At 41.2% G+C, this 23,766-nt stretch overlaps 2 protein-coding genes across 7 annotated transcripts in view; one reads left to right on the top strand and one right to left on the bottom strand.

The window, feature by feature from the left end:
* gulp1a (GULP PTB domain containing engulfment adaptor 1a) overlaps positions 1 to 15,249 on the top strand; it is an 80,587-nt gene extending 65,338 nt beyond the window's left edge. For 5 of the 6 annotated variants that reach the window (XM_046054610.1, XM_046054607.1, XM_046054609.1 and 2 more), the window contains 9 exons: positions 3,600 to 3,671; positions 7,948 to 8,046; positions 8,190 to 8,327; positions 8,534 to 8,650; positions 9,895 to 9,981; positions 10,858 to 11,088; positions 11,297 to 11,435; positions 11,609 to 11,703; positions 14,419 to 15,249. In XM_046054610.1, the coding sequence (XP_045910566.1) occupies positions 3,600 to 3,671; positions 7,948 to 8,046; positions 8,190 to 8,327; positions 8,534 to 8,650; positions 9,895 to 9,981; positions 10,858 to 11,088; positions 11,297 to 11,435; positions 11,609 to 11,703; positions 14,419 to 14,490 (1,050 nt within the window). In that variant the 3' untranslated portion in view covers positions 14,491 to 15,249. The remainder of the gene's footprint in view (positions 1 to 3,599; positions 3,672 to 7,947; positions 8,047 to 8,189; positions 8,328 to 8,533; positions 8,651 to 9,894; positions 9,982 to 10,857; positions 11,089 to 11,296; positions 11,436 to 11,608; positions 11,704 to 14,418) is intronic. The other variant, XM_046054613.1, reaches the window with a different exon arrangement.
* A 1,287-nt stretch (positions 15,250 to 16,536) lies between these two features.
* The window catches only part of col5a2a (collagen, type V, alpha 2a), a 37,989-nt gene continuing 30,759 nt past the window's right edge, over positions 16,537 to 23,766 (bottom strand). Inside the window, exons 42-54 of the mRNA XM_046053650.1 lie at positions 23,336 to 23,497; positions 22,830 to 22,937; positions 22,525 to 22,632; positions 22,372 to 22,425; positions 22,184 to 22,291; positions 21,861 to 21,914; positions 21,591 to 21,698; positions 20,505 to 20,558; positions 20,268 to 20,375; positions 19,726 to 20,035; positions 19,156 to 19,337; positions 18,662 to 18,904; positions 16,537 to 17,755 (exon numbers count right to left, since the gene is read on the bottom strand). Of these exons, the coding sequence (XP_045909606.1) occupies positions 17,609 to 17,755; positions 18,662 to 18,904; positions 19,156 to 19,337; positions 19,726 to 20,035; positions 20,268 to 20,375; positions 20,505 to 20,558; positions 21,591 to 21,698; positions 21,861 to 21,914; positions 22,184 to 22,291; positions 22,372 to 22,425; positions 22,525 to 22,632; positions 22,830 to 22,937; positions 23,336 to 23,497 (1,746 nt within the window). The 3' untranslated portion in view covers positions 16,537 to 17,608. The remainder of the gene's footprint in view (positions 17,756 to 18,661; positions 18,905 to 19,155; positions 19,338 to 19,725; positions 20,036 to 20,267; positions 20,376 to 20,504; positions 20,559 to 21,590; positions 21,699 to 21,860; positions 21,915 to 22,183; positions 22,292 to 22,371; positions 22,426 to 22,524; positions 22,633 to 22,829; positions 22,938 to 23,335; positions 23,498 to 23,766) is intronic.

Here is a 23,766-nt window from a genome sequence, read left to right as displayed (position 1 = left end):
CTTCTGTCCGAACCAGCCAAAACTCCTGGTTCTGAGAATAACTTGAAATGAAATGGCGGCTCCGCCCTTGACTGGAAACACGGCTTGTTGCAAATCACTTTAAAAAAAAAAAAAAAAAAAATCTCTTTCGAATATATCCAACAAACACATCTTGAAGGGGGACTGTCTCACTTGGGAGCACTTCTCTTTCAGACGGGTTTTCTGCTTCATTTCGACAAAGAGTTTCTCTCCTATGAAATGTTACGATGGAACTGAGGTGGAACTCCAAAACCACCAAATCCCCCGAACTTCTGAAGCTCCCTAAGTGTATGCAGCAAAGAAGCAGGGGGAGCTGGCACAGGAGACATCTTTAAAATCAAAGCATGTTGTCAGCTTTCACCGACGAGTTGCCTGTCTGGCTAAATTTGCTGAGATCCGAGTACATCACACATCGCTGAAGGAAATGGAGGGAATGAGACGGCTAATGTGCTGAGACTGTGCTTGGCCTATTCTCCCTGCTTTAAAGCATCACAGTTGTTGAAAATAAGCTGAATTTACTGTACAACTGTCTTGCTAGTTAGAACTTTATGTCTCAGGTAAATCCAGAAGTATTTTGATGCATTAATTCAACAAGGTCGTGTGTTGAATCATTTAGATTTGATGGCACTACTAAATCATGTGCAATATTTTCCTCTTCTCGTGATCCCACAGGTTTCCTCCAGCCTTTCTGGAATTAACCCTAACATGAAGTTTGATCTGTGACAGATCCTACAGCAGAATGCAGGGCTGCAGCTGTGAGGACACTAAGATGTTTTTTAAGATGTTTCTGGCATTTTGTGAGTTTTATAATCTACAGTTAAAAACATTTAATTTATTATTAGACTTTTCTGTTTAACGGAATACTTCGAGGACAACAAGAACACAACAAAACAATAAAGAAGTTACGGATTCACTGTTTTACATTAAGATTTTTAGTATGTAAAGCTTGTATTTAAATGTTTAAATGGACTAAATGGAATTTCAAAAACTGCGAATCACTGCCACCATAAGAGGTCCTGGACAAAACATCATAAATGTGCATAATAATATTAGGCCAGTGAGTTTAGTAGTATGCAAGAGTTGTGTAGCTACACACACACTTGACTTGAAGTGCATGATTATCAAAAACTGTAAAATTCTGTCAGTCAGATCTAAATCCTTCCTTTTACAGGTCAGTGAATTCTTAAACATTTTCTGTAGTTTGATGGAAAGACAAATGTAATTTTATGCTTAATCTGAGCTAAAGTTCTGGGATGTTTACTTTAGTCTATAAGCAGTTCTTGATTTCCAGAGAAAGAACTTTGACAGAATAGTTTAATTTTCTATATAAAAAAATATGGTTGAACAGCTAACTGAAAATGACATTAATGAAGAATTAAAGATAAACATTTGGGAGGGGGTGGGATTTGGGCAACTTCCACATGACCTCAGTTCCTCAGTAAAACCTTTGCCGTGTTTGAAAGTATCTATTTCACAGAGAAGAGATTGGACAGGTGTGCTGCTGTGTTTCAGTGATGCGACACTGATATAAGAGCTGGAATGATTTTAATTGATACTGAGGGGCCATATATATATATATAATATAAATAATCAAGAAACCACAAGTTTCATGTTTATGCCAAATTGTCACCATGTCATGAACTGATGAATGATTTGTCAGTCCAGGGGCCAGAGGTGAATTTGCGAGCCGCTGGGATCAGTGTGTCTAACATCAACAGTCAAATCACATAACAATCTGGAGTCACTTCGATTGCACATGACACAGATCCTGCCCTTTCTGAAACTGCTTCGGTAAAATCCGAGAACCATTCCATCAGGAGGAGTGAGCTGTGCATAGACGATGGCGTGGAGCTCGGAGTGCAGTTTTCGCTCCTCGCTGTGTCATCTCGATGAAATTTACGACCTGCCGTGGGAGTGTGTTGTCTGCAAGGGTGTAGAATTAGATGGACACACAGCGACTACTGTCCCCAGGAAGGATTTTTGATTGTTTTGATGTGCAGAAAGTTTTGAACATGAGCAGAAAACTTGCTGAAACACAGGAGCTATTAAAGTCCTGGGGTTTATAAATGAATTAATTTATCTCTGAGGTGAATAGATGCCACATGGGTATTTAAAGGACCCGAAGACGCCCACTTTATACGTGTCCCCTCCAATTTTGAAATGAAACTTACGGCCTTGGTGTTCTGTGTGCATATTGAGTTTGGTTTTTGCATTTGAGGGTGCACAGTCCCTCGTAAGCTAAAGGGTGAACTCTCACTGTGTGGAATGAAGGACAGGAGTGGTTCGTTTTCCAGCTGCGTGCACCAGTTGATGGATGAGCCTCTGAGCTTGGTTTACCTTGTGAAACCTCCCCAGTCGTAGCCCAGAATGCACTGGTCAGGAACAAGTGCTTCTCCATTCTATTCTGGGCGTCTGTCAGCGGCTCTCTCAGACATGTCCTTAAGTAGGTGTAGAGTACATTTGTCACAGCGGTGCAGGGAGCTGACACTTTTGTATAAAGCCTCAATCTGTTTTCTGGCTCTATTGATGATTGCCATTGTTGTGTTGTTTCTCCTGCTTCATTGCATTAAGAAATGTGGAAAAAAGTCCCATGTTGACACTGGTCATTCTTTATAATTAAAAATAAAAACTCCTCTAATTGAACACCGTGCTTCACAAAATGTCAGTTCAAATTTCAGTTCAAAGCTGCCAACTTCATTAAATGCCCTGAACAACAGTGTGCTGGACAGACAACCATTCCATAAAAAGTATACACAGGGACAATTCATCTGCAAGCTGCAAAAGTAAACGGACATTAGCAAAGGCCAGTCATGGAAAGCTGCACGCAGATTATGTTGTGTCAGAAAGACAATCCATGTCTGTCTGAGCCGTTTGCTGTATTCCAGTGGGAGACATTGTTATTTTGTTTTCCCCAACCTTCAAGGGGCTGACATCAGTGTTTATGAAGTCTGATATTGGAACAGGCTACACACATTAAGCTCAGGAGGCACTGAAGCAGTGTGTGTGACTGGAACAATTACTGCTGCTGCCGCCAGATGGAAAACACGATGTCCAGGCACAAAGGTTAATGGCTCCATCTGTTGGAGAGTGGCAGAAGTGCTGCTCCTGTGTGTGTGTGTGTGTGTGTGTGTGTGCGCGCACTTGTGTACATGCATCCCTCAAATGCTTTGTACCATAGCAAATGAAATGGTAGAAGATGGTAAATGAACGTCTCTGAAAGAGGTGAGGAGGAATAATTTAATACAGATGTTATCTACATTCAGTTGAACTTAAGAATAAGAAATACCCGATTACATTTGCTCAAATGTCACATGTGATTGGCGTGCTAATATAAAGGGGTTAATTCTTTAAGCAGATAGAAGTCTGCTGTCCTACACTTTATGACCAAATTCCATGGTTTGATTTATTAAATACTTGTTTTTCAGGTCCATTGAAAGCATGCTTCTGTCATTTCTATCTTCTCTTTGGTACCTTTATTTTCCATTTAATGCACCAAACACTTCCATATGTGCATTATACTATATGTTTTTTGTTGTGTTGCTGTCATATCATAGATGTATGCCTTTTTGTTCTCTTTCCAGTTCCTTGGAAACACAGAGGTTGAAGCCCCAAAAGGCACAGAGGTTGTAAAGGATGCAGTCAGAAAGCTAAAGGTAAATCCAGTCCTCAGAATAAGCTGTAGCCTAAAGGATAGGAAAGCGTTCTTGAGTTGAACGGATTGGATAGGAGACTCAGAAGCAGGGGAGGTGGGAGTGAGTTAAACATTCCCCCCTCCGTCATCAGTTACCAGCAAGGTGCCCTTTCTCAGCTCCCGAGTGTGGATGCCTCTAACTGCTGGATACACACAGCAGTCAACCTTCCCCGGGTAGATTAGTATCTTTATCAGCCATGAAACCTGTTGTTTCTTACCCTGACTAACATTTCGTCTTGAATAATATAACATTTTTACTTAATGAGTCACTTTATTAGCACACAGGTACTTTTAATATACACTGACAGAACTCAGTGACACATCATAAAGACTCTTGACACTTAATATTCTCCACCAGTGGTTCCTAGTATGAAATTAGATCATCTAATTCGTCACTGCCGCCTACATTTGCATATAAATGGGGGAAAAATTGATTTCTTGAAACAATATAAGCCTTTAATACTAAATTACACTGTTAGCATCGATTAAAGCTGCATATATAAACACTGGTTTAAATCACTACGTGTAATGTGCAAGGCTTGTAGTAACTAACACAGAATTATCACCAACTCTGCAGCTCATCTCAGCTCTACACAGTATTTCAGTCTCCTTGAACTTGTTGTTTTAGGGTTTGGCTCACAGGTTCCTCTCACAGAAACCGTCTTGCATTGTTTGCACTACTAATGTTTCATGTAGATGCACTGCCACAAAGTTTCGGTGTACCCACATTTTTCACAGCACCGTTAGCACCATAACAGTATATTAATAACGTTCTATCATTTCCCATACCAACAACCACACACTTAGTTCTCACAACAGAGCCAATCAGTGGCGAGGAACCGCCAATGTACAGTACCGCGTCACTCATCAATGCTGGTGGTTACCCCAACTGGCACCTCACAAAAAATTTAACAACACGTTGCGGCGAGCAGAGCACAAGAACTGTGATCGGTCAGCTTGGTAGCATCGCATTTTCTCCAAGCTTCCAGGACGTTTTGAAGCCAGTTTTCCTAGCGGCCAAAAAAGCAGCTGTAAAGCAGTGGATGCTTTCTTTATCACAACCGTCGCAAAATGACTCATTTCACTTTCCGAGTTTGATCCATTCTGTCGATAACATTTTGAAAGTTTAAAAGAGCTGCACAGTTATTGTTTTACAGGGCTAAACCAGTTACAACGCAGTGGAACATAGAAACGGTGTAATTGCAGAGCAACACAGACACCAGCACAGCATAAATGCGAGGGTACGTGCTTTGCCAACGCCATAGCGTATAAATCTAGCGCTCCTCCTCTGCTTTCGATTGGCTCTCACCTTCTTCCACAGGTGAGTTTTGGGGAAAGTACAGACAGAGATAAGGGCGACAAAAAATTGTCCTGCGAAATGTTTGGTCCATTGGTGCGACCAAAAATTCTTTTTGTCTCAGTGGACAGATTTTTGGTCACACGCCGGAGCTTACAGAGATCAGGTTGCCAGAAACAGAACTTGCTGATGTTGCTCTGTGTCTGCTAGATTTGTGAATAGGCAAGCGCGCTTGGAACCTCGATATACCAGGCAGGAGGTACGGGTAGAACTTTTCCCCAATGGAAAACCAAAGAAGGCGAGTAGAGTCGGGGCGAGTTGAGCTGGTACCGTGCAGTGGAAAAGGGAGTTTAGTGACCAACTCTACTTTCAGCTCTGCTTTTGTTTCCACCAGCTCCTGAGGGAAATATCTGGTTCTTTAGCGGTTAAATGTTCCATCAAGTTCACCATCTACTCGCTAACTTGTCTGTCTGCTATTTAGTGCTGGACAGTTGGGTTTTTTCAGAGCTTTTGCTGAAAACAGCCTGCTGCTTCTAGAAACAATGCTAATGAGGCCGGTGAGACCAAAACAATGAGCTGAAAGACGATTAATATAAGAATATTGACTCCAGCAGCTTTAATATTTAATTGTCAATTGTTTTTTCCTACATAAATCAGGTCCTTAGTGACCCCGCTCCTAAATATAACGCAGATTAAGCCAAGCAGTAAAATCAATTGCTTGTAAACTTTACTTATTACTAAACATATCATTACAATACCAAACGCACAATAAAACATATATGTTTGCCATTTATAAAGCCTGTTATCTTACACATAGGCTAGTGTAACTGTCTAACCCAAATTAGTCACACACATTCATAAATCAGTCACTAGCCTGTGGTCATTGCAGCATGGTTGTGTGCATGTTGCAATGACCATGACTTGTAACCAAACTAGCCTTTATGCAGGGAACAGCCGCAGCCCGGACCACTTTTCCTTTCTCACAGCTTCTTGGTAACGTGGCTTCACTCGCTGCCTGCTGGCCTGTCCTCTGTCTTCTCCTGCCAAGAGTTGAATCTGTGAGGCCACTCGGAGGGGAGGACTGTTTTTCCCAAACCCATAGCTCTGTTGTTACATTACATTTGATCTTGAAAGCCGGTTTTAGGACAGGCTTAGTTATCTTTTCAAAGACTCTGTAAGGGAAACGATGGTTGGTAGTTGAAAAATGAGAACTGAGAGACAGCCCTGGAAGGCATGTGCCCATGATTTAGGTAAAATACTGTAGTCTCATATCAGTTAGAATATAAATGCTTGTGTTTTAATTCAAGTAAAATAAATCTCACGCACTTACTATTCTCTCTCCCGGTCTGTTCGTGTTCGTGTCTGCATATGAATGAATATATGATTTTACTGTAAGCTTTTAAGTGTCAGAATGTTAGAAGCTGTAAAAATAATCTTATTGCCACACACACACACACACACACACACACACACACACACACACACACACTGTCTTCACAGGGTTCCACATTGAAAAGTGAAATCAGACAAACATCTTATTTCATTTTCATGGCTATAGTTTAGGATAATATTAGATACTTCCTCAACATTTAACTCATAATAGGTCATGATAGTATGTATTATCTTACATGTAATGACACAGTGTCTTCACTTTCTTTTTAACACACATTTTCATTGGTTATTGATTGAAAGTCATTGCCTCAAGTCCTGTAAGTATTTATGTCCATTGGCAACATAACTGTGAATGTTTTTCGCAGTGCTTAAAAGAATGGCCATTTGGAAAAATCACAGATTTGTAATACTTTGTTAAACAAGAGCCCAAACAATATACTGATTTTAGAGGGGAAAAAATCACAGATTAAACATTTTGTTTAAACTGGGCATTTTTTAAGATGACCTTTTTTAAAATCTAGTGATAACAGTTAATTTGAACTGATAATACAGAGGCTTTTTTTTGTATATTCTTGTATCTTAAAAGTAAGAAGCAATGTGTGAGCAGACATTAGCGAGTAGGCTATGTAACTCCCTTTGCAAAAAACTCCTTGACCGCGCATTCACTGCGTCATGCATGCAGTATACATGTGCTAGAGTTAAAAAAGGCAAATAAAAAATTAAAAATAAGTGAACTAACAGCACTGACCCTACTAATCTACACAGTTAGACTGAATTGCTAGCCGTGGATCAACCTCATGGCATGCAGGTGGTTTGGTTTTGGAAAGACGGACGTTGCTCGGAAGACGTTAACCTGCAAGCTCATGGCTATAGCTACATATGACGTGTTTGATGTCAGTAATACTTGCACTGGAGGTTTCAGTGTTTTATATTGTTTTTACTTGAATGCTTCAGATTTAAATAAATAAGACCTGTTTCCATTAATGTCATTAGTAAGCAACACTTAACATCCTATTAACTAGAACTAAGCTTGTGCATTATTAGACTTTTACAAACACATTATGCCAAATACTGTCTAATTATTGTTATTGACAAAATCCCAGGAAATATCCTAATATCATTTTTTGGCACTTCTCTGATTAGTTATCAGCTGTGATCAACCCTCAGTTCTAATACTAGTACTAGTACTCCCTGATCAGCACCAATCAGCAGATCGACAAAGTTAGCGAGGAGCAGAGCAATTAGCAGCTGTGAATGTTGGACTTAGATATGCCAAAAATGTATTTCAAATAAATGCTCATGTTGCTTTGTGTCTGCAAAAGGTGCAAAATAGGTACTTGATTGCTAGCACATTTCTCAACACAACAACTTTTTGAGAGGACATTGTTGTGTTTTCTGCTTGTTCTGCTTTTATGGGTTATGTTTTTGAAAAGATTTGGAGCTAAGCTTCTAGTTGTACTGCTGTGCGTCATTATCATGTGTTTTTTGTTCCTTATAAATATCAGGGAGGACTGATCAAACGTTTGTTTGTGATTTCCCTCACTGGCAGTTTCAGAGACATATCAAGAAGTCAGAGGGACAGAAGACCCCCAAAGTAGAATTGCAGATCTCCATTTACGGCGTGAAGATACTAGATCTAAAGACAAAAGTGAGTCCAGATGTTTGAATTTTGTTATTCAGCAGGGGCACCTGGAGGGATGCTGACGACAAACACCACGTAAAGAAAGACATGATTGGTAGTCAACATTCATGAAGTCAGTACATAATGAATGCATTGTGTTTGTTTTCTAGGATGTACAGCATAACTGTCAGTTACACAGGATATCCTTCTGTGCAGACGACAAAACAGATAAAAGGATATTTACTTTTATCTGCAAAGACTCGGAGTCCAACAAACACCTCTGCTATGTGTTTGACAGTGAAAAGTGTGTAAGTGTCTCCTGCTTCCTTGTCTTTTCTTTGAACATGACGTGATTTTACAGAATGTAGAATTATCGTGTGCGTTTTATATTTTGACGCTGTGTCATTTGGATGGATATTTTGACATTATGTAGTCAAACCTCAGGGATTAATTCAACTCTAAATAAGCTGTAGTGACATGCAACATGAGCAAGTCTTTGCTCCCCCTGCTGCAGGCAGAAGAGATAACTCTAACCATCGGTCAGGCCTTCGACTTGGCCTACAAGAAGTTCCTGGAGTCCGGAGGTAAAGACGTGGAAACCAGGAAACAGATTGGGAGCCTTCAGAAAAGAGTACGTCTCACGTCCAGTTGATTCAGCTCGCTTGCTCCCACACAGACTTTAATTTACTTTGAAAACTTGTACCACCATGCTGACACATTAATATTTTCATTAATTAATGAATAGCTTGCTTCTATTGATTTTTGTAAATCATTCAGCGGGGACAATTAAGCTGTGTTGATGAAAATGGCAGTAATGAATATTAATGATAGCAAGCTCTGTTGTTACAGACCCAATCTGCAATTGAATTATTCTGCACCCTGCTGAAACTGTGGAGCTTTCCTATTGGTCTGGTTTAAATGGTGATTAATTAAAACATTTGTATGAATTATATGAGTCACAGGATGTGGTGGCTAAACACCAGTGGATATGAATTAAAATGCATTTGGAATAATTATTATTTGGTGTTTAAGCTACTTGAAAAAGACTTATTTTCCACATAAAACGTGGTAGACTGGTCATTTAATGAGAGACGGATCTACATTCGTTGTACATTCACACACAGTCTTTGTCAGTTTTATGGTGGTGGGATTGTTTTGTTAAACTATATTTTATGGAAGGGTTTGGGTGATATGATGATACATGTCTGCTGTCAGGTCTTTAATATTTTTGGATTTTTACATCAATGGACAATTTGTTTCTGTATTTAATTTCATCAGAAGCAGACATTCCCATCAGCTGTTTAATTTATTTACTGTATCACAGTATTAATATTGCAGTATAAAATAACATATTGTCCAGTGACAACCATGTTTCTCCAAAATGTGGGTATTTTGAAATTTTCAATAAAATAATCAAATATTAAGCGTTCCTTTGTAGATTGGGACTGTTCTCCTACTAACAAACCATTTAAAATCCCAATGCATTAGATAATGTAAATCACAAAAAAGCTGGAGACAGACCTGTTTCATGAGACAGTGTTTGGATTTGTGTTGATATTCAGTTTCTTAGAGAAATTGTGCCCACCTCAGCTTAAAGCAGCAATCAATAAATCAAATGCTCACAACAACAAACAAAACAATACCTGTGGCTGTGTGCTGTAATGAGCACAGCTGGTCTACCTGTGCGCACTCTGTCCGTGCACTCACTGTGCATGAACATGTGCTTTGGGGGAGTCGGATGAGAATTTCTCTAAAGCTGAGCAGTTAAGTTGGGGTTTTCATACTTGATGTTTCAGTACGAGATGCCATTCTGCAGTCCAAGCTTTCATTCGCCGTGGCTTCAAAAATGACCGAACTGATGTTGTTTTTATGCAGATTCAAGAACTGGAAACAGAAAACTCGGAGCTCAAGCAGCAGCTTCAAGATCTTGAAGAACAGCTGATGATAGCTCATGTCCCACCAGTAAGGACAAACTGCACGACACTCACCTCTTCAGTTTAGAGACTAAAGAATAAAATTGAGACAGTCTACATAAAATTTTCTGAATTAACTGACTAATATCTGCTACATATTCCAGTACATACCTAAACATTAGCCACCATAAGTCACTGGTCGTACACGGTACAAGGAAGATTGATTTTATGATTTAACCAGATGAAGTTTTAGTTCCCTATATGCTACTCACCAAAAGCAAATGTTATATAAAAACATGATATACATCGGATGGGTGATGAATAACAAGTCCTAGAAATAAAGCCAGACCATGTAAGTGTGTAGCAGCTCAACCCCTGAGTGTACTGACTTTAACAAGGGTACATTTTATAGCTTATGAATATAACTTTTTATTTCTAAGACTAAGATTATTAGTCACATAGTCTCACTTTAACTGCAGTGTCTGCAGACAAACTTAACAGCTTACCAATGTTACATGACTCTCACATCATTTTGGGATTCAAATGTTCCACATCAGCCAAAAGTGCACAACCAAGACCATCTTTTAATTACGAAAGTTGATCAAATGTGGGGCATAAGGGTTAAGCTTACGGGATTTTTAAGTGCAGCTTGGTTTGTTGATATTGCTCCTGTGATTAAATGCACCGCAAGCTCGGAATGACCAAACCTACCTGGATGCAGTCAGTGGGGGTCGACGCTGTGTCTGACGCAAAGCAATTACACACCTGATTGGTCTGATGAGGAATGTGATACATTAATTGAGCCGAATGCCATTACTGGCCAAGTGACAGCCTCCTGCAAATGCAACTACCCACACCTCTCCTACTCTACAAGACTGAATAATTTTCTCCCTCTGGTCATTTTCTGTCTGCGATCTTTTCTTAGCCGCTGCACATTAACGCAGCTAATGAAGCGTACATGCTGCAGAGGCCCTCCTCTCTCTTCTGGTGTCACAGCATCAAGTCGCTCTCCTGTCTGGAAATCTCCTCTGTCACGCTCACTCCTATGAGCTCGCCGGAGTCCAACTTGTCTGCCGGGCTACTAACTCCTCCGCCTGCCAAACCCGCTCTCCTTCCTCCTAAGCCTACCGAGGGATGCAGCATCCCACGGCCTCGCGTAAACACCTTACGCTTTTTCTGTCTTTCTGCTCTGTGTGTTGTCACTGTCCCTAAGGCTGAGGTATCTCTGGCTTTTGTCTCTCTTTCACTTTTTGCCGCTTCTTCTCTTGCTTTTCTATAAACAAAGTACAAACATGTTGTTTGCCTATGTCCGAGCTTACACAAGTCTGACCTTGGCTTAATTATTTCCGCGACTTGACACACAGGCAGGGAGTATCTCCACGAAGCTACAGTCTACAGACGTTTTCGACATGGTTCCCTTCTCCCCTGTGACACCGCTGGTCCCCACACTGTCCAGCAACGGCTGTCCACCACCCCCACCGACCACATTACCACCAGATATAAGTGAGTAGCTACTGCGTGACTTCCTCATCATAACACATACGGGTTTTAATTAGTTCTCCAGCTGACGAAAAATAAAATCTGCAGTTAAAGATACACTTGGTTTTTGTTTAAATATTTGTAGATTAAATCACTGTCTGATGAAGCTGTTGTTCATCTGCGGTCTGTGTTTGTAGGGAAAGACCTGTTTGGCGCTGAGCCGTTTGATCCGTTCACCTGCGGGGCAGCTGACTTCCCTCCAGATATTCAGTCAAAGCTGGATGAGATGCAGGTGAGCGCCTGTCTGTGTCTGATCCCTCCACATTTAGTTTAAAAGACCTACAACGGAGGCTGGTTCAGCTGTGAAACCCAGCTCCACAGTCTGTCTCATTATCAGTATCAGCACTTTGAAGATTCAAATTGCCTCTTGCTTAAATGAAGAAAGGCTTTGTGCATCATGCTGAATCATTTCTGGGCAGTTTTGGTCCTAAAGGGTCTGCTGTGGACTGCAAGAGAGCTCCAGTCCCCCATTTATTAAAATGATTAATGTTGAAATAGAAGAAGTTTGTCATACTGTTGTGCATAGAGCAGTAAAACAAGCAGATGTGAGGGATTACCCAATTCTGTATTCCTGTTTAGTTGTTTCTGGAAAAGCTGAGCACAGTGAGATTTCAATGTAATCTTCAGCTGACTCAGTGGTGAATATGTCTCACTTCTTCATTTATATATCAGGGACATGAAACCGGATACACATTCGTTTAAAAATACATTAATAAAAAGTCACTCAGTTATGTTTTCATGATCCATTATGCATTTCAATGGAGTGAAAACAAGTGAAAGTGGCCTAATATGTTTTTATGTAATTGTATATTTGGTCTGGTGAAGCAATAAATTCTTAACATTTTATTCACTATTCAGAAATAACAAAGACAGCTGATGATCTTGGCTTATCCGGAATAACATGCCATTAGCTTCTGCTGTGTCATTGCTGGCTCGGTGATTCTCAAACTGTGGGGCGGGTGTCTCTGTGGGCGACGCAGAGGGGAAAAATGTCGAAGGCAACTTAAGCTGGATGATCTAATTCCTGCGGTCAGAACAGACAAATAAGGGTTGTCAAGATTTCTGTTATCATGATTTATTTGGACACAAAACAACATGCATGAGATCTTGACAGATGATGCTCATCAACCAAATACGTCAGTCAAAGTTGAAGTCGGGGAAAATGTGACAAATGTTCCCACCTCGCTCTCAGGCTCTCTCAGAGTGGGGCGTGTCAGCTTTCTCTCTTTTGGCAGCTTGGGCTTAATTTGCTCAACAGGAACTCAGGGTGAGGTGAATGGAATTAGGCAGCTCATGTCCACGGTAATATAATTCCAGTGAAATTACATTCAACAGGACTTGTTTTGTTGCACCTTTAAAACACTTTAAGCAACGTCAGCTTTAAAACAGAAGTTCTGCTGCCTTAAATACGTGAGTTCACTGCATTAAACGAGTCTCATGAGTTTTATAATGTAAATTGGACTAACTCAAGTTCACTGAGCCTCACATGTGAAAACCTCATTGGCAGTCAGTCAGTAGCGCTCGCCGTTTGCTTGTTGTGGCTGCTCCTGTTGGACCCACTTTCTACCAGAGTTGGTAAAAAGGCAGCAAGTGATGAAGCGTACGAGGGTAGGGGCCTCATCATGGCTCACATTGTTTCTGTTATTAGTTGGGTTTCTGTCCAACATGTATTGACGACACGTGTGTTCTTCACACTACAGTAAAGCTTGTCTGGGAGTGTTTGCCTCTTTAGACACTTACTGTGAACACTCAGCAGTAAATTCAACTCATCATTTGAAGTCAGAAGACTTCACGTTCTAAAAATAAAACTTTTAAGGTGACCTGACTTACAATATAAATTTAAAAAATACGTAAAAGTACATATTTACATACGTTTTTTAATAGAAGATTAGTTGATTCCACTAAATGTCGTTATGATGTTTACAGTGTACTTTTCCCCCAATATTGTTGATTATGGTTGATTCATATGGTTGATGGCAATTCAGTGGGTTAAAGTGGGATCAGGAAGTACAAATATGAAGCATTTTTCTCTGCTTCCAAAGGCGGAATGAGAAATTGTTTGCGAAGCACTGCTGTAGCTTCAGTTGGTATGGATGCCATATCCACAGCAATCCGTCATTCTCTGTGGGTCTGTGAAAAGCGCACAATTATAAGGTTTTGAATTACTGTATAATTAGAAAAAATGACTTCTGGAGCTGAAAATCAGCTGCAACTTCTGTGATTCTTCCTGCAGAATAACTGCTGAGCAAGCACTGAGTTTTAGCAGGGAATTGCCAATAGGAGGCACTGTTGCACTGACACACTTTAGTGCCCTAAAACGTTTCCTTCAATGTCTTCTTAATTACTAACAACTGAATTCACCTCTTGTCCTCTCCACTTGTAGCGTCAGAGATGGTTTGTACTCTTTGCTCTGATCTAGCTTCCGTCTGTGTCGTGACTCTGGCTGTGTCTTTGTCTTGCATGCGCTAACCCTGTGTGATGTAACTTCTTCATCTTCCCTGAAATGTTTTCCTTCCCTTTAGCAGAAATGTTGTGTTGTCTTTAGTTAGCAGTTTGTTTCTCAGCTCTCTTGCTCTGTAGTTGATGAGCTGCTGGGAGTTTGCTTTAGTGAAAACCGATGTCACACTGATGCAATTATGTATTTATAGAAGAGAGTGCATTAAAACAATTACAAGTAAACATAAAATTCATTTGATATGAACGAGTTTCACCGTGCTTCTCCCATCAAGGTGCATGCCGTCTTTCTACCTGAGTTTATGATCTTGCACATAACGCATGTTCAGCATTTCATTCTCTTTTACCTTCAGAGCTTTATAGTCTTTTCTCCATTGGCTCTCATGTAAACATTATTCTGACTTCCTGTTTATCGGTAAATGTCATCTCACAGAGGCCATGTCGGTGTACACAGTCACTGAAGGTCACAGCTGTTCTCTGGCTTTTCTTCCAGGAGGGGTTCAAAATGGGACTAACCTTAGAGGGCACCATCTTCTCTCTGGACCCGCTAGACAGCCGCTGCTGATGCCAAGAAGATGCTCTTTGTCCCGTACTTTTAACTCGTTTGTATGAAGAAGTGCCAAAATCCACTCCACGGTTGAGTCAAGATGTCACAGTTTTCATCTTGAGGTTTATATGCATTTGCATTTAGATTAGATTGGTTTTTCGATATTTCAAGGTAAACTCAGATCCATTGTAGAAAAGAACTATTTTTGTAACAAAAAACAAACATATGGAAGGAGTAGTTTTGAGGTCCTTTGCTTGTACAGGCAATGAGAGATGTAAATAGTTGAATATGTCCAATGGTACACAGAATTTTCCGAGACAGTTTGTGTGTATATGTACCAGATGAATTCTGTATTGTTAACACATTCCTGTGTATGCCACAAGCTGGAGAAGAAAAAAAATGGAATCTGTATCATTAACACAGCTTGTCCATAACATCACATAGCTTATTTTACTCAGCATTCATTCACACATTATGTAGTTAATTAATCCAGTCAGACTGTTTTTTTTATAATTACTGACTTTTCCACCTTTTGTTTTTGACAATGACTTCTTGTTGTTTGTTGTTTTTTTTTATTCACAGGGTTGAATTTCCATTTCAGTATTTACGTGCCATATTTTTGTCATCATTGTAGTCTCCTCTTTTCTTGCACCAGAAGGCACTTTTGTTGGACAGCCTCTGTCCTATATACAGTACTATTCCCTTTATTTTCCTTTTTGGTTGCATTGACTTTGCTGTTACAGTTATTAAAGATAATTTTAATGCAAAAAAATGCTACTAATTAACTCTCTCATTTATTATTTGCGTGACTTTTTTGAGCTGCTGTGTATAGTTTTTGTGTTTGAAATGATTTTTTCCTTCACAACCCCAGCATTGCTTTTTATGGATATATAGCTCGACAGCCATTTTGTTCATTGTTCCCAGAGGATGAGTGCTGTTTCCTCTGGCGCCACCAGCAGGTCAATGCTTCCACTTGTTCAGTGAAATAGCTTAAAATCTACTGGATGGATTGGCTCAACATTTTGTTCGCACATTCTTGGTTCCCAGATGAGAAATCTTGCTGCACCTCCATGAGGATGACATATTTTGTTAAATTTAAAATTTGAGACAACTTTTGGATATATTGCTATGGATGGTGCAGACGTGTGCTGGTATGTTCCCCGCAGGATGAATGGTCTTAACCTTGGTGATCCCCTGACTTTTCATCTAGTGCCATAATCGGCTCCAAATTTAATATCTCCAGCACGTTGGTTTACGACCAAATACGAGCTAAACTAATTCCCATGTTCGCATTCCTTTGTTTTTAGTGCTAATTAGCTAATGTTAGCATGCTAATATGCCAAACTAAGATAGTGAACCAGGCAAATATTACCTGCTGAACATCAACATGTTAACACTGTCACTGTGAGCATGTCAGCATGCTGACTTCTGCATGCAGTTCAAAGCATTATTGTGCCTAAGTAAAGCCGGGCGGAGGTAGACTCTTAGTCTTGCTCTGGATTCTTGTGTTATTTGTAATGTAGATGAAGTTTCAGGAGCAGTATCACTCTATCGCTGTCCTACTTCTTCACTTGCATCTGTGTTCAATTTGTGGTCCGACCTCACATTTTCTGGGTTTTTGCCTCAGGATTTCACACCCTCACGAGGCTGAAATTATTCTATTAGGGTACAAAGTTTTTAAAGGCCCAAATGAAATCTTCTGAGACAAGAACAGGCAGAGAGAAGTATTTTCAATATTTATTTTCAAAGGATGAAACGCATCTGCTTCCAGTGTGGAGAGCCCATTCCTCCTCCTCCACACGCCTCTCTGCCTCGGGGGTGTTAGCAGGCAGTCAAGCCTTTCAAAAGTTACAAATCTATAATAAATATGCTCAAATATGAACCAAATGGTCACAATAGAATTACTTGAAAGCACACTCATTAAAATTTAAATCAGACAGCTTACATTTGAAACAACTGTGAATGTTAAATACATAAATGTTTTTTTTTTAAACTAGAAAAATATGTCTAAAAATGAGACAAACGTAAAGGACCTAACTATACCTGAATTAATATGACAAGAGCTTGGGGGGGATTAACAAGCATTTTGTTTAATTTGTTGCAGAGCAAGAAATACAAAGCAAACAGGCACTCACAGCCACCTTATTCTATAAAACTGATTATAAAAAGGATTTCAAGAGCATATAAGTCCAAGATAATGAACGGGGGGGAACTGACATGCATAAAAATAGATCATTCTGTGCTACCTTTTACTGTACGATATTGAAATTGAAGGAAAAACAATGTTACAAATCACCACACACCACTCACGCGACTCCTCATTCATCTCTCCGTCGTTGACAGAAAGATCTTTATTGGTTTGCCCAAACCCTGCCCTGTACCGCGCGGCGGGGTGAAGTGCACAAGGATCACACTACTTACAAAACAGCACCTGCGAAAAAAGATTTACATGTAGTGTCATGGTTTCTCAGTTTCGGTGACGAGGTAGCTAACACTGAGGAATCAACAGTCTTAGTGTCTTTAATGGTCTACGTGGTCGGTACAGAGTTTAAAAGACTTGGAGACAGACACTGGTTCATCAAAACTGTCTTGAGAAAATACCTGCACCAGTGAACTCATCACCGGCTGTATTTGTTTCCTCAATAGCACCACAATGTAGTTTTATATTCAAACATTTAAAACAAAAAAATTCAAAGACAAATCTGTAAAAAATAGTTTTGGAGGGACGATGCAGCTTCAGTTGGATTTTTCTGGGCCTATAAACAGCAGTTATAGTTACAATTTTAAAGCTTTCATATTCATAACTCTTTGGCAATGTTGTTTAGTGAAATAAAATTAAAGATCTTTTGACCAAACTACATCATAGTGAGCCTGGAAATGCATGAAGCTTTAAGTCAAACATACACAAGAAGACAGAGGAATGATTTTGATTTTTTCCGAATTTTGTGGGGAAATTCCAAACATTCATCCTAACTTACAAATCTTCAATGTCTTGAACTGGGTTGAAAGGCACAATAAATATCTTGCCACAGGGCCAGAATAGTCCTCAGTACTCGTATGTACAACGCGGCTGATCGCCATCAGCTGTCAGTTCAATAGTCTCAGGATTCTCCCCGACGCATCCATGCTGGTGATTTTACAAGAAGCACACAGGCCCGATATCGACGCCGAACTCTTGCTTGGGGCCACCAATGTCCACAGGGGCAATATCCACAATAGGAAGTCTTGCTGTTTTCTGTGTCCTGTACTCAAACACTGTCTTGCCCCAGTTGCCATTTGCTTGCTGTAAAAGAGACAAATAAAAGTTAAATTAATTCTACTCTACAATGTAGGGCAATACATCTCAAAGAAATGGTGTACATTATTTTAATGACTTGCTGGATGCTGCTTTGCTCTTACTTCAGAATTTCTTTTTTTGCATAGTAACTGTAGACACTCATTGTTTTATATCTGTCGTATATGCGATAAATCCTACGAAAAGACTCAAACCATCAGTGAATAAATCGCACTAGCGAGTACTGGCTGCGTATCCTAACCCTGATCTTCCTCTGTGCCATTAGAGCTCCATTGTTGTCCAAAAACTATTAAAAACTCATCAGTGAGCCTCACTGTTACCATGAACACACACACACTGTAGTTCACTTTGACTCAATCCCACATACCTCGTCCTGCTGCCCCAAATAGTCATCTAATGCGGCAATCTAGCTCATCAGCAGCTAAACTCCTATGTTTGCCAGCTAGCTGCCGACTGTTGTTGCTGGGCAGTTTGCGAAAGTGAGTTTATTGGATGTTTTCACTGAAAATAGCTGCCTGCTCTTGCTGGAAACGGTGCTGAGAGTGAACCAAAACAGTAACATGGGCCAGGTTAAATTAAGATAATTTAGCTGAAAGATGCCAAATGCACCATAGATGGGGAGAATTCCAGTCAGGTGATCATTACCTGTGTACAGCTGTAGTACCAGGCTATTTCAGAAACTTTTTTTTTATTTTATATGAAACTCTGTATTAGTAACCAGTTTTGTAAACATTTTACTTCTCAGAAAGTCTTGAGGAACGGACTAACTCATCGTTGGTTTTGTTGAGAACAGGAAAAATCTAGAATAATGCCAGCCGTACAGAGTCCTTTCGATAGGGTTAACGAATGAATGAGTAAAAAGAGCAAAGCCACTGTTGAAATGCGGGAACTTACTGAGCAGGAGTCCTCCACCACTGTGTATCTGAACCGGTTGTTTCCCTCTGCTTTGAGCTCCAGATCGTTGGAGCCCTTGAGGATCACAGCTTTCTTTAAGTTGCCCGTCGCCTCGTCCTTATAGCCCACAGAGTTCTTGCAGTGGTAGGTGATGGTCTGGGCTGCCTCTTTGGAGAGCAGGCGGATGAACGTCATCTGGACTGTGACGGAATTTGCCGACTGATCTTTGTTGCCATAAGCGAACTAGAGAAACAAATAAAGCATTCAACACAGAGCCTCTGAGATGCACCTCTGAAAACACAATATGGCCTTTTCCACCACTTTCCCCCCCAAATTTGAACTGTTTCTCACTCAGTCTGTTGTTGTCTTAATGTTTCAATTACAAGAACAGATTCTTTACAAGATTCTTGTTCCATGAAGCCTTTAACAGCTTCACTGGGCCTTTGCCGTACACAGCCCTGCTTCCCTCTCCCACCATCAAACTAACTGCTCACATGTGTTCCGCTGTTGATGTCCGCTCCGAACCACACAGGTTTGTTCCTGGAAGAGCTCCACCACACTTTACGAGGTATGCTGCTTGGGTTGGCAGAGATGCAGGTCTCGCCTGTGTCCATGTTGCAGTGCACTTTGATGGCGTCCTCCACACTGCCTTGGTTTGGATCCACCCAGTACTCACCTGCACAACAAAATGGTACTTGGAATTTTGGACATGTTGCCTTTGGCGACATCTTTGATTTATTCTGTTCTGCTAGGAAATAAATCACTTACATTGCATGTAAGCAGGTTTAGTTCACAGTTCAGAGGCATCATGATAATATTTCTAGATTTATTACATTAAAGAGAAGCACTGGGAAGATGAACAGGAAAAACAACAGCTAAGATAAGAGTATAATAAAATAGAGGACAAAGATAGAGAAGGTTGTGATTAAAATTCATACTGTACACTAAGACTTGTCACTCCTAATGTGTGTGTCAGTTCTGTTTAGTACATGGAAAGTGTAGGATAAAGATTTCTCTAAGTGTTCTCCACACATAGAGGCCTCTTGCAAGAGTCTGACACTCACCGCTCTTCTTCATGGGGTAGCATCTCTTCAGGTCGTCACATGTCCTGGCAGGATGTTTCCTGCTGCCGTCGGGGCTCTTCATGCTGTCGATCTGGCTGCTGAGGGCCTTCAGGGTGGCCTGAACACCGGGGTCGATGGGCACTATAGTGGAGGAGTTGCTGTTGGGCAGAGCCTCGTCCTCGCTGAACTCAGGAGGAGGAGGGGGGCCGTCGTCGTAATCCTGAGGGCCGCCGAAGAGGTCATCCATGGCAGCAATGGGAGGTCCTGGGGGACCGGGAGGGCCTGCGGGTCCGGGCTCTCCTGGAGGACCCTGTAGATTTAGGAATAGTAGAGTATTTAACTTTTATGTAACGTATATTTGTTGTGTTTTTATTTACCGGTCAAAACTCTATCCAGACAATAACAAGCACAAGCAGGGCCCCGACTAACTGAACATCTGGTGAAATTATTTAATGACTGTTGATTTTTTAACTGAAGCTTTTTATTATTTGAGCACACACATTGCAAAGTAAGAACTTCCGATATGTATCATGAGACAGTACCTCTGGTCCAATTTCTCCACTGATTCCACGAGTTCCAGGAGGCCCCATCGGTCCCGGCTGTCCAATGTATCCTTCCTTTCCAGGAGGCCCAATAGGTCCAGGAGGCCCCTGAATCATATTCCAGAAAAGACCGTTTTAAAACGTCGACTCCAAAATCCATGACAAACTCATTATGTTGTTACAAAAGATGAAATTCAGGAAACCATGTTTTCCTTCTGAAACAAACGTAGCATTTACCCTCGGCCCACTTGGTCCAACAATTCCTGGAGCTCCCTGCTCACCAGTTGTACCCTAAAAGCAAAAGGTGAATATTCATTAGTTTGTTTATGAATATCATGTACACGTTAGATTTAAACGTTTTCCCAGAATGTCCACCGTGCACAGGCGCACCTGCACTTTAAGACTATGACCGGCTGGATGATACTCAGACTTCCATGTTGGTAACTGCACCTCACAGTAGAAGACTATTCCTAAATACAACAGAATCTGAGTGCTGCATGTGTTTCTTTTCTTTATTATGCAGCGTATAACACATTTGTTCTCCATTCAGATGCATTTTTAGAAAAAAAAAAAAGACAAAGTTTTGAGAATATGTGACTAAAACCCACGTTCCAGTTTGCAAGAGAGCAAATGCGTGCTCAAAAAAGTTGTGTGTCCAAGTAATTCTGACTAAATAAGCAACAATCAAACTTCATTTGCACAGTAGCCTAATCAGCTTTTTCCTCTGAGCGATGGGGTCCTACATGAACACAAACCTTTCTGCCAACAGTTATTTCACGTGATAGGTTTTTCTATTTGTGGTTTTCTCTGAGCTCATCTCACTGGCTTGAAGTGGGCTAGGGGCTCAGTTGGAAAAACTTGACGTCACACGTTTCCACACACCACTCAGGATTTAGCAATACCTAAATCAAAATCAGATGACAGTTGTGGGGCTGTTATGCCGTTGTTGGCAGCACTGTCCATCAGAATTGATCGAACTCCACACACACAGTCCTGATGAAGCAGATTAGCTGAGTTGTAATATTTTACTTGTAGCTCAATAAGGTTTTCAGATTTAGAATAATTTACTCGAGAAACAAAAAAAAACAAAAAAAACAACAACTTTCTGCAGTTATTTTTGTTGGATGCTCTGCACTGTTGCATTGTAGGTGTGTGAAAAGTTTAGAAAACTGTGTTAAAATAACCAAAGACCATTTAAAGTTCAGTCAGTGCATTTGCACTGATCAGTGCCGTCACGGCGCTAGTATTTTGGAACACAGCTGGCAAAAGTGAAGACAGGGGAGTAAAAGTGTGATCAGATTACTGCGAGCCACGTTAACTTACTGGGGGTCCAGGAAGGCCCTGCAAACCAGTGAAGCCTCGATGTCCCTTCTGCCCTCTCTCTCCATGATCCCCAAGGTCACCCTTATCTCCTCTTGGTCCTTGTGGTCCCTGAATTAGAAATATTGAACACATTTCATGATTGTTTAGAAAAGGGGGGGCGTTTTCATTGTGCTTCTGGGCTTATATCGGCTGCCATCTTCATCAGAATCTACAATCCATCTACAGTGTATGTGCGTGTTCTGTATAACATGTTCTTAGTTGGAGACTCACCACTAATCCTCTCTTTCCAGCCGAGCCGGGTGGACCAACTGGTCCTCGAGAGCCCTGCAAGTGAGTGAAACCGTTAGAAGGCCCTTGAGGGAAAGCAGACCTCTGCCAGCACTGAAAAACTCTCCACCTCCTTGTTATACCCAAACACATCATTCCTATCACTCATACACACATTCATGTTCCAACGTGGCCTCTGGGCTTAAAGCAAGTCATGTGTTCTTAGTAAATCTGTTATTGCAGTCTAGTACCCTGATGATTGGCTGACAAACAAGCAAACACACAGAACCAGAACAACAGAAACTTGTAGGAAAAGGTTCCCTTACAGCATCTCCTCTCCTTCCAGCATCACCGGGTGCACCAACAGGACCTGGAGGGCCAGGAAGTCCCTGAGGACCAACCAAACCTTCTGGACCAGAATCCCCTCTGTCCCCCTAGAAAAGCAAAACCCATCAGTTACTCCCAATATGTAAAACACAACACGGGTGACATTTTCCTTCTCTTTGTCTCTTACCCTTTGCCCAAGAACACCATCTTTGCCTGGAGGGCCATCAGATCCCGCAGGGCCCTGAGGACCAGACAGGAAACATTAAGGCAACTGTAAACAATAAAGACACACTTGGGAGATTTTACTGAGACCACCAACCAATTAAGAACTTGTGCTTACATCTGGACCAGGATCTCCACGAGGTCCGTTAGCACCAGGAGCACCAACTGGACCTGGAGGGCCTTTATCTCCAGGTGTTCCTGTGGATCCCTGTTTTCCTGGTGGACCCTAAAAAATACCAAGAGAAACAGGCAACTCACAAAGCAGCACTAAAAGGACCCTTCCACATAATACACGCTAATCAAAATCCATATGAGTCATAGACTGTGGAATACAAGTTTAATATGATTCATCTTCCAAATCAGTCTTGGCATAAAGAAGCTCATCATCATATGCAGCAGAATCAGGACTTAAATGATACAGACCCCAGGTCCTGGAAGGCCTGGCATCCCGCGCTCTCCTCTCTGACCAGGAAGACCCACAATGCCTCTCTGGCCTGTAGTTCCAGCTGGACCTGGAGGACCATCAGGACCCTAAAGCCGACAACAACAGAGCATTTAGATTAAATCCTGAGGGAGATCCTCGTGTGTCCCAAATTGACGCAACTCCTCAGGTCAAGACTCAGCAGTTTATTTACATCTGAAGGACCGAGGACACTCGTTTGAGGACCACGAGGTGCACATTTTAGACAGAGAAGATGGATGGTTTGAAAGAGGTGTCAGGGAAGCCATCTACACCCGGGTTGAAAAGCCAAACAGAGGAGGGGGTCTACGCCACCACTTCAAATATTGTTACTGCTATAAATGACAATTTTGCAACATACACTGATTTCTTACAATATGCCACATTAGAAATTGTAATTTGTGGTGTAGGTGTAAATTAATCTGGATGAAACTGACAGCTAAATGTCACAACAATAGCTTCAGTTTACCGTGGGTCCATCTTCTCCAGAGTCCCCTTTGTCTCCTGGGCTGCCGGGTGGTCCGGCTGGTCCACGCTCTCCTTGTCTTCCAGGGGCTCCATGGTCTCCACGAAGACCAGCAGGACCCTCTTTCCCAGGAGGTCCAAGCGGTCCGGGTTCTCCAACTGGACCCTGCCATGGAACGGATAGCGTTCATGAGATAGATGCGAGCAGTTCATACAACATGCTGTCCTACCTCATATGAGAGCAAAAGTGTTTCTGCACACTTGTGCACGCCTGGCCAAGTGCTGCGTAAAGCGTGCGTGACGGTTGCATTGTCTGTATCAGAAAGTTGAAAAATTGTCCCCAGCGGAGGGGTTCTCAGACGTTGTAAGATGATCCAACAAGCACTTTGAAACATCTGAATGATACTGAGGCCTACATACACATCAGTACGATAT

The sequence above is a fragment of the Micropterus dolomieu genome, linkage group LG07 (genome assembly GCF_021292245.1).
Source record: "Micropterus dolomieu isolate WLL.071019.BEF.003 ecotype Adirondacks linkage group LG07, ASM2129224v1, whole genome shotgun sequence".
NCBI classification, from domain to species: domain Eukaryota; kingdom Metazoa; phylum Chordata; class Actinopteri; order Centrarchiformes; family Centrarchidae; genus Micropterus; species Micropterus dolomieu.
The sequence above is the reverse complement of the archived record's forward strand: the minus strand, read 5'-3'. Positions and strand labels throughout refer to the sequence as shown.